At 38.5% G+C, this 10,515-nt stretch overlaps 1 protein-coding gene across 1 annotated transcript; it reads left to right on the top strand.

Moving 5' to 3' along the window:
• The first annotated feature begins 2,791 nt into the window (after positions 1-2,791).
• Positions 2,792-4,529, top strand: LOC139715072 (mitochondrial ornithine transporter 1-like). The gene is made up of 2 exons (XM_071626695.1): positions 2,792-3,095; positions 4,129-4,529. The coding sequence occupies exons 1-2, from the start codon at positions 2,981-2,983 to the stop codon at positions 4,527-4,529; spliced, it is 516 nt and encodes a 171-aa protein (XP_071482796.1). The 5' UTR covers positions 2,792-2,980.
• The last annotated feature ends 5,986 nt before the right edge of the window (positions 4,530-10,515 follow it).

Here is a 10,515-nt window from a genome sequence, read left to right as displayed (position 1 = left end):
CACAGGCCTACAGGCCTACAATGCTATGCAACAATTTCCGTTTATGCAGGTATGATAAGAAATGTTTTTCCTTTTTATTCAGTTCAAATGTCCAAAACAAAATTTCCTTTTTATTCCCCTAAAAAGTGTGCATGTTGATGTGGTGACGACACCATTCATCATCTAATTTGCATAAAGGTGGGGGGGGGGGGGAGGCAAAGTGGTTGCGACCAACACATACAAATTAAGTCACAGTGCTACCATCACTAGTAGTGATTTTAGTTTGATTTACAATAGGTCCTAGGTACTAAGCCAGAGATTCCAACCCCAAGCACCTTCTGATCTGGTGATTCTCCCGCCTGAAACCCCGGCTAGCAAACGGGAGACTCCAAGTTGATGTGTGCGAAGCTCAAAGTTACTAGGGCTCTAGATGCTCTCTGGTGCTATCTAAGGCTTATTTTTTCAACATACGATAGCAATAAGTAAGAAATCCTTTTGAACGGGAGACACAGAGCCAGGGCGGGAGAAATTAAATCTCCTGAGCGGGAGAACGGGAGATTTTGAAAAAATGGGTTTTCGGCGGGAGATCTCCCGTCGAAAACGGGAGAGTTGGAGTCTCTGTGAAGCTTGCATTCGGAAAAGATTGTCACCATGACTCCTTGAAAAGAAAAAAAAAAAGAGAGGAAAGAATGTAATAATATTATCATTACAAAAGGCAAAAACTTTTAAATACACACAAATAAGAATAAGACGAAACAAAACAAAACCCACACACGACACACACATCGAAAACCGTGTGACATGCGCATTCCATGGTCTAGCTGCCCAAGGAGATTTTTTATTTTTATATTTTTCATTTTTATTAATCCTTTTTTTTTTTTTTTTTGCATCTCTCTCCACCAACTCCATCATGAGATATGTTTGGTCCGTTGATCAATTTTGGAAGCTGGCGTCGGCTCGACTCGCTCGCTCGCGTCGCGTCGCGTCGCGCTGCGTCGCGAATAGATTCTGGTATCTTGCTCTCTCGCATGCGATCGCAAGGAGTCGCAAGTGTCATACGGCCCCTCGCCCTTGCACAGTATGCACAGTTGCACGCTGAAACCACAGGACCGGTATGTATAAAAAGCCTTCTCGAACTCTCATATGTTTCATTCTCCGTTGCACGATCTTTGATTATTTCAATGTTTGCCCTATATTATCTGATTGTCCTGTATTGAGAAGTATGTCATGCATTGCATAAATAGAGATAAATAAACGCAAGAAACGCTGACTGATTTCGTAAATGGTGCGAGTGTGTATGTCTCGCTATGCTGTGTTTAGTCCCAAATATTGAAATTTATGTCAGTGCCTTCTTCTTCTTCTTCCTGTTCAGTGCAGTCCACCTTTTGGCTTTGGTGTATTGTCGTACTGTTGGCAGGCATGGTGTGGAGGTGTTTATGTACAGTGCAGGTTAAAATGACTACATTTTCTACAGAGCAGCTAAAAACATCCCATTCCCTTCTAATTCTAGCGGAGTTGGGCAACTTGCTTTACACACACATCGAACATATCCATTCTCCATGATAAAAAGAAGAAAATATGCTGTTTGCAGTTTTGACAAAAATCAAGTTTTAATCAACCAATGTGCAGCGACACACGGAAACACGGGTGCCAGCGGATTCGCTCAATGCAGGGCTGCCACACCTATTGACCTGATCCGGCTCGAAATTGTTGGTGGTTTTTTTTCTGTGGCTCTTGCCTCTCCACACACGAATCACCCCCATGAAAGTGAAGTCTGACATCATTTTTGATATTCGTAAAGAGAAAAATAAAATCAGAACTAACCTGATCTTGTGCATGCCATATATTCCAAATTACTAATATTCCACACTGATAGAGTCGGTGCACGGTGGGTACTCAAATTTGTCAGCAAACTAATCACTTTGTAGGTATTACGGGTTCACTTTGTTTGTGAATTCTGCCGTCCACCAGCCTTTGCGCATCTTTCGTGCAAGTGCCCCGTGGCATCCAGCACAGACAGCACATGGCATGGGTGTCCAGTTTTCCTTTCATCCAGCATGATGCATTGCACAAAATGTGGGATTTAGATGCTGATTAGGTCATGCATGATTGCTGCTGTATTCCAGGCAAACCTGATGCAATCACTTGTGTAAAACTTGTCGAACAATGTGATTGTTTTTGTATCTTCCCTTCATTAGGCTAGTCCTCTTTTTTGACTGGCCATGACAAAGGTATATTTTTACTGGTCATGTCGGGCCAGCATTCCTGTAAAGTTATTTGCCCGACAGTGACTTTACCAGTCTGGACTGTCAGACCGACGCCAGTGTGCAGCCTTGGTATATGGTCTACACGTCATAACCACACTGCTTAGTGATGGTCAAAATCTTACGAAAGGAAGATAAAAAGTAAACCCTGTCATCATCCTGATGATGTGAGACATTTGATTTATAACATTGAAAAAAAAAAAAAAAAACTTTGGTAGTTTTAACTACACTGTAAAGAACTAGACCTACAATGTAGTAATTTGCATTGACACTTGTGTACAGTTCTGCACTATGTACTGTAATGTATCATAGTAAAACAATATGATAGGATCTACAACCTGTATACCATACTCATGTATTTGTATGTCTATCTGTTTATTATACTCATATATTTGTAAATATCTGTGGATAAGAAGTACTTCTCAGATTGGGATACTTTGATCTACATAGATGCTATGTCCTCTCTAATGTGTGTGATGAGTACATATTCCTTCAAGTATTACCAGGTATGTGTGCTTTGATCCTTTTTTTCTTTTTTTTCAGTATAAGATACACTGGATGGTAGAGTCTTGGCTGTTCAGGATACCCTTGACTGGCTGGGGTCTCTTCTGATGGGCATATACCAGGGATACTAATACTCATGATAGTAAAAACGTGAATGAACGGACAGACAAACCTACTCTGTAGCAAAGTAGGTGACAGTGACACAGAGTGCAATAGACACAGTTTGAGCAGTCATGGAAGGAATGGCATCAGCAGCACCTGGAGGTAACCAGGCGCCTGCCCTGACCCCATCGAGAAAGATGGTAGAGTTATACGAGGCAACTGTTGACTTCACAGCTGGCGCTATTGGTAAATTAGTTACTCACATCTTATATCTATCAACAGCTTTCTATCCATCTATCTATCTATCTATCTATCTATCTATCTATCTATCTATCTATCTATCTATCTATTTATATATCTATCTATATACCTATGTACAGTCAAATTTGTACAGTCAACCTTGCCTACGTCAAATCTATTTGGACTAAGGAAATAGCTTCGACTCCGAAAAAATTCGACTTATGAGGGATTAAAAGCGATAGAATATAAAGAGAATATAAAGAGACTTTGGCGATTATTTGACTTATGCGAGGTTGACTGAAGCAAGGTTGACTGTATATAGTGGCCACCCAAGGGAGACAAAAAAAAGTTGCCGCTATAGACAGTTGGCTGCTATTGACTGGGTCTTTAACATGGCTTTTTCTTGAGGGGAATTGGTTTCCGTGGCCAGATACAGCAGTTAGCCGCTATGAACAGTTGACCGCTAAGGCAGGTTTGACTGTATCTATTTATGTACAATTGTACTACCCACTTATGTGTGTGTGTTTGCAATGAAATTTTCCACTTCCTGTTTGATGGTACCATTGAATTTGATAAAGAGTAACAGATGTAAAAATGTAGCTGTCTGTGTTACATCTCTTCAAGGTTCTGCTGTTTTCATGGTTTGTGTTGATCATATTTATTCAGTGTATTTTGGAGGACCACTTATGAGCTTATGAGAGCTAAAGGCTCAAATTAAGCCATTGTAGTAACTGTTCGTGCACTGCCCATCTTGTGTCCCTGGTCATAATAAAAGATGGGTCCCACCTTTTATTACAATCTCATTGTTTTTAGATAACACAGCCATTTCTAAACCAATTTTCATCAAATAAACTAATTGTCACTGTCATTGTAGGATACACTTACCTTTACTATTTATTTGTCCTGTGCATTGATACAATTTCTGTCAGCATTCAAAATACCAGAGGATTGCATATTTGGTATTACATATAATTAGCAGTATAATGAAACACTTTCACTGAGTTCACGTTTCTTTGTGTCGTGGATATGTCCTTCCCAGGTGGGGTAGCTTGTACATTTGTAGGTCAGCCGTTTGACACGATCAAGGTCAAGATGCAGACCTATCCACACCTCTACAAGGGCTCCATGCACTGCCTGAGGCACACGCTGGGGAAGGAAGGGATGCGGGGTCTCTTTGAGGGCACGACGCCGGCCCTGGCTGCCATTGTCGGGGAGTCGGCTGTGCTGTTCATGTGCTATGGGCTGTGCCAGAAGGGGGTGAGCCAGGCGGTAGGCAAGGAACACGTGAGTCAGCTGACGTCGGTCCAGAAGGCGCTGTCGGGGTCGTTTGCCGCATTCTTCTCATCCCTGGTGCTCTGCCCAACGGAGCTGGTCAAGTGTCGCATGCAGGCGATGACTGAAGTAATGGCAGTCTCCGACACGATACACAAGAAAATGTGAGTTTAGCAAAAGTGTTCTGGTCTCGTTCTGCAGTTATGATTGTTTGTTTGTTTGTTTTCTGTGTAGTTGATGGATCTATTACCTTGGAGACTTGTAAGTAAGGTGTCAAACAGTATTCCTACATAATACTCAGGGAAAATATGAGTTGGGGTTATTTGTTTTCTTGCTATTGTTTTCAAGGTTTTCTACAATATTGTATGTACTAATTCATCTTATTCAGCTCAGCACAAAAAATTACTCACACAAATATATCCACTTCTACAGTACTTGTTTTACCATGTAATACTATTGTACCTCAAACCTGAAATATCTGATATTTGCAACATGGCTCACTATGAAAGCAGACCCATGCGCTCTGAATGTAAATATCCAGTTTTGTTTTCATACAAATCTAAATAAGCAAACGAATAAGTAATGAAGTAGAATGCACACCTCTGTCAATGCCAGACTTTAACACATTAATGCTTTATGCTTCAGATAGAGCTCCGTTGCTGGAGAACTCAGTATGAGATTCTGTGTATGCCCAAAGCATTTTTAATTATACACAGATCAAAATATGTTGATACTCTTTATTCTAATGTAGCAGAGGGAATTACAGAGTAGCTTTGAGCATGGAAGAATTTCTGTTGTTAAAGTAAAGCTACAAGCAGCTAGTAGCACTTGTTTTCTTTGCACACAGCGTGAGAAAAGAATAGAAAACGTTGAGTTCAAAAAGATCAACAGTAAGAGAATGTATATAATGCTTTAAAAACACACAGGAGTAGGACAGAAAATTCGGCAAGGCTAAAAGAGAAAAAGAACAAGACAGAGAGAGATCAAGCTTATATGCAGAACAACCAATCTCATGGAGTATCAATGAATGAAGAGAAATCTAGGCATCAAACTGGACATGAAGAAAACACTGACAAGCAGCATGCATCACCAACGTAAATAATAGAGATAAGTGGTTTCAAACACCATCTATGCATTAGAAACTGAATCCTGTCAGCAACATTAGTTACCATGCTGCACACAGTGTCAATGGTATATAGGTCAGAGTGCCCAAAGGGTTACGACAAAATTAACTCCTCCTTGTTTACCGGTAGTTGCCTTTACACCTATGGAAAGTTTAATGGCCTAGAAATAATTGAGTACAAAATACTTGGCATACAAATCTGTGCTATCTCTCAAGCAGAATGAAAGCATGTATAGCAGAGTTAATGAAAAAATAATAAGGTAACATAAAAACAATGTCATTACTGATACAAAACAATATCACTAGTCTCCTTCCAGAAGTTTTCAGAAACTTATTTTTGTTTTCTCTTTCTCATAAAGTGTGTATTTCATCCACATTGTATTATCTACATTCAATAATGTCCATCTTGATTGCATGTGACAATATGTCTCCTTCCAACGTGGATGCTAATGGAAGGAAAGTCTTGAAAATCAGTACTATGAGGTGTGTTTCATTTTCTTTCTTTTTTATTAATCAATGAAATTATAGTTTGAATGATTAAGTTTTCTTTAACTAGAATATGATGCAGATATTACTTCAGTAATTCTCAAGTAAATTTATTGAAATTCTGCATAGCACAGAGTAGCTCAGAAATGCCATCGTATGAAAGAAATTAAAGCTTCTTTATATCAGGAAAGCTGGCATATGAAAGGCATGAAATTCAGGCAAAGACACAAAACAAAACCATGTAAAAAATTGAAAACTTCCTCAGTGTATAGACAAGAGCACAGCATATCATCATGCATCTAATATTGAAAGCACCTTAGAGATGCATATACACACGTAATCTAAACACTAAAAGATAAACTACTGATAATATTACATAGGTGTTGTCCCTGTCAAAACAGTATCTAATGGCTTGATGCTTTGTTGACTCTGTTTTCAAATAGATGTTGCTAAAATATAGACATGCAAAGAATGGAAGGTCTGTTTCTGTGGTATTGTACAGTCTTATCACCCAAAGTACCCCTAGCTACACAAAAGTCTACTTTAATGTAATTTGAATGTTACCAGGTTACTTACTACAGAAGAATACATCACATCATATGATTGTTATAAGAAATGGTCAGTACTGAGAACTTCTAGTACCACTGCATGAAATATTTCATCTCAAAGGAGTCAGATGAATACTTTATCTAATTAGTTTTTTTTATGGTCCCATGGTAAAATGGAAAATCAATTTCAGAAGAAAGATGAAAAGAGTAAAACCTGAGGAATTATGTCCACAGCATTTTCTAATACAATGCAGATGTTACATCTAGTAACCTTGTATTGTAGCCCCCCCCCCCCCCCCCCCCACCCCCACCTTGACACAAAAACAGGAGAAATTTTGTCATTACAAGGGACCGGGGGAGTATGGCACATTCATATCAATAATTAGAAGACTCAAAGAAGCAGCAATATTGATCACACATTTTCTGTAGATTCATTAATTTCCTTTCTCATTAAACTGTCTACAATCTAAACTACTGCATAACTGACACATCACTGGCTGGCAATATAAGAAGTATATTATTACCTGAATCTGTAAAAGGAGAAGGAAACAAACAAACAAAAAGAAATGTCAAACTAATATATACTTGAAATTATGTTTTCCTGTTAACCTACTAATGTTTCTTCTTTGATTTTCAGTTTGAAACAGCAATTCATCATGTAGACTGTTATACAGCTGAAATGGTCTAGTTAATATTACGGGAATCCATATTATATTTTTGCAATACAGGAAAATTGGTCATAAATGAAGTACAAAAAAAACAGTATATGTTTCCTCTGCATCATACAGGCACACTCTAAAAACATCAATTCACTTTAAGTCTCAAGCTAGGATACCCATAAAAATTGGTTCTTTCCTGAAATAAGACCCATTTCATTGTAGGAAATATTCAGGTACTTTCACAAAAGAAACTGAAAGTCATCAACGGTATACATATCATGCCTAGCACAAATTTGACTTCACATATGTCATAGATGTGAGATATGAAATATTAGGAACATGTGACAACAAGCTGGATTTAGTACATAATTTCTCACCAGGTGTAGCTGGACCTTATTCTCAAAGGCCACGGCGGCATAGTCTGCGTTCAGACACATGCTCTGGATGGTTCCCAGGTATTCCCGGTCCTTCAGCTTCTCGGGCCCTAGGAGAGGCAGAAGAACAGAAAGAGATGATCACCACTAGGTACAATGAAAATCACTTACAAACAAATGACACTGAGGAGAAGATGATCAGTTATGATAAAGTCATCATATGAACACAAAGACAAAGATTGACTGATATGATCTTATGAATTTAAAGATGATCAAGTCTTCATTGGTATCTTTTTAAATTGGTAATTATAAAACAGGAGACCCCTTTTAGAAAATACTTACCACACAAGAGAGTTCTTCATTTTCTTTGAGAAGCAGTAATTAAATGCACAGCGATGTAAAAACATATCATTACTCTTTCCCTTGGGTTTATATGAAGCATTGATTGCCACATGTTTTTGAAGGCATCAGTAGAGATTAGGAACAATAAACATCCGTATTGATCAAACTTGGAGCATATATATCAGACATTTGAATCCTACCCTCCTTTGCTTAAAGTAAAGGTGGACAGTCATTATGAACTTGTTATAATAGATGTCATTTTGCATAGTAAATGATAAATAATAATTATATTTTGATTTGGATGTCTTGGACACATTTAACAGAGGTTAGCATGGTCTAATATTAAAGTGATCAGTACAATACAAAGAGAAGTAGTTGATCCAATCATACGAAACCCCAAAAAGTCAAGTTTCCATCTACAATTGCATTTCATCTACTACATAGTACGTACTCATTTTTGTGGGTGTTTGTGTGTGAGAGAGAGAGAGAAGGGGGGGGGGGGGGGAGACGGCTACGCAATTGACTAAATTTATTGTCCCCAGTCAAGTTAAATTACTATAAACTTTCCAATTAACTGCACTCAAAGACTGGCACCAGAATCACCAGTGCCAAAGTGTAGATAAACCTATCCTCACAGTTCTGTGATGAGAATGTGAAAGTCTTCTACAAGCCTATGAGAAACTTGAAGTGATTATAATCCCTTTAATATAATGATTGCAGCTTTGGAAACATGAATTTAAGTCTGCAGTATAATTCAGACATACATTCTCAGTTGAGATTCTAATGAAACTTTTTTGCTTTTTGGTTTGTTTGTTTAAGACCTCTTATGATTTTATGCAAATTAATTGTATGTGTAAAATTTGTGAAATTCATGGAAACATGATATCATACAGATACAAGAACAAGTTTAAAGGGGAAAAAAGTTTGTTCTGATTATTCATAAAGTGACTGCTAATGGAGACATATAACAGTATGAGCAAAATGAAAAAATGGTTAATAATACAAAGACTGTACTGGTTACAAAGTTGATATCTAAAAAGATGTGCATTACTTCGTTGTGAAATGTTAGCCTTCAAGTTGAGAACAAGTTTTGCAAAAATGGCTAAAATTTGTTTGAAAAGCTGGTGGAAAGGAAATCAGAGGCTCATATAAAATGGACAAAAGACAGATGTCCCTTCCTGTGAAATCATTTACATAATATGTGGAATGATGGCTTGCCTTATATCAAACTGACAATGAAAATAGAGCTACGATAAAGCTGTTTAAACAAGCCTGCCAATATAATGAGCATGACACGGGAGCCGAGAGTCAAGTGACTCAAAATGACTATCTACTGACCAGGAAGGTGGATGGCGACTGTTTCTCCCTGCTACTGACCATGGACAGGGCTTTGAAGATGTGCTACTTAAGATATGTTTATCCCCAGTGGCAGAGTAGTATTGTGGAGTCACATTTTACAATATCACAAATTTTTATAACAACTTAATATAATACCAATAGCCACAACAACTGCCAATAAATTATCTAAACTTTTGCTGGTTGCCATGGTGCGTCCCTGAGACTTCAGACAGTGTTTACAACTTTATGGTTTCTTGTGAAGATGTTGACCATCACGGTGAATACTATGACGATAGGGGAACAAAAAAATCACTTGTCTCACGAAGAAAATTGAAGTGATGTGAACAACGTATCGCCGTCCCGATTCCGTTGGTTGCTGTCCCGATTCGGCGGTTCGGGAACGGCAACCAACGGACGCAGGATGGCGCACTACCCGACCCGTCCCAGGGGACGGCGTGCTACCAACGAGGTCCGCATGAACGCTGTAAACAGCGGTCACAGGATGGCGCACTGCCGACCCGGCCCCGATAGCGGCGTGCCCACCACCACGTCCGCATACACGCTATAACCTGCGTGCACACACCACAGTGTCTTATTGTACCTGACGAAGCTCAGCAGTAGTGAGCGAAACGTCGTACACCTCACTATGATTTTCTTTGCGAGACAAGTGATTAAAGGGACGCAGTCCTCACGAAATTAAAAAAAAATATGTTGTTGTTGGTACCTCCAATGAACTACTTTCATCAAAAACAAACTTTCAAATCACCAAATAAGCTCGTACATTTCGGTTAAAAAGTGTGACTCTGCAAATGAGCAAGTCTTGGCGGAGAGTCATGCGTCATCGATGCACAACTCTTTCCAGCGGTGTTCTGCTCGTCATCCCTAGTTATTTATAAATACATGTTTACTATTTATTTTTATATTAATTGTATATATAAATAAGCTTGAAATATTTTGTTTGAAATAATAAAACCACATATTGTCACATTTTATGAAAAAATCAGATATGATCATTTTGAACACTTAATTTGGTTTTCTGAGGCACGGCTGTCAACTTGAGAGTAGGGCATCAATGACGTTGCACCTTTTGGCAGGCTCTTACACGATCGCTTGCAGGAATTATTTTTTAAAATCGCGTACGGAGACAATTTTTGATGTCCACGCGTATAAATTGGTGAAAGTTTATATTTTTTACTCTTCTTAATTATCAGTACAGTGAAAATCTCAGGACTGCTTCCCTTTAATTTGTTCCCCTATTGTCATAACTTTATAGTTTGTTTGTTT

This window comes from Diadema antillarum, unplaced genomic scaffold (assembly GCF_040938485.1).
Source record: "Diadema antillarum isolate AM-2024a unplaced genomic scaffold, OU_Dant_1.0 seq00002720_RagTag, whole genome shotgun sequence".
NCBI lineage: Eukaryota > Metazoa > Echinodermata > Echinoidea > Diadematoida > Diadematidae > Diadema > Diadema antillarum.
This window is presented reverse-complemented; position numbering and strand designations above follow the sequence as displayed.

Excerpts from the sequence above, each read along its gene's own strand:
- LOC139715072 (XM_071626695.1), top strand. The coding sequence starts at position 2,981 with ATGGAAGGAATGGCATCAGCAGCACCTGGAGGTAACCAGGCGCCTGCC. Across the intron at positions 3,096-4,128 it reads CTTCACAGCTGGCGCTATTG|GTGGGGTAGCTTGTACATTT; the intron begins GTAAATTAGTTA and ends TGTCCTTCCCAG.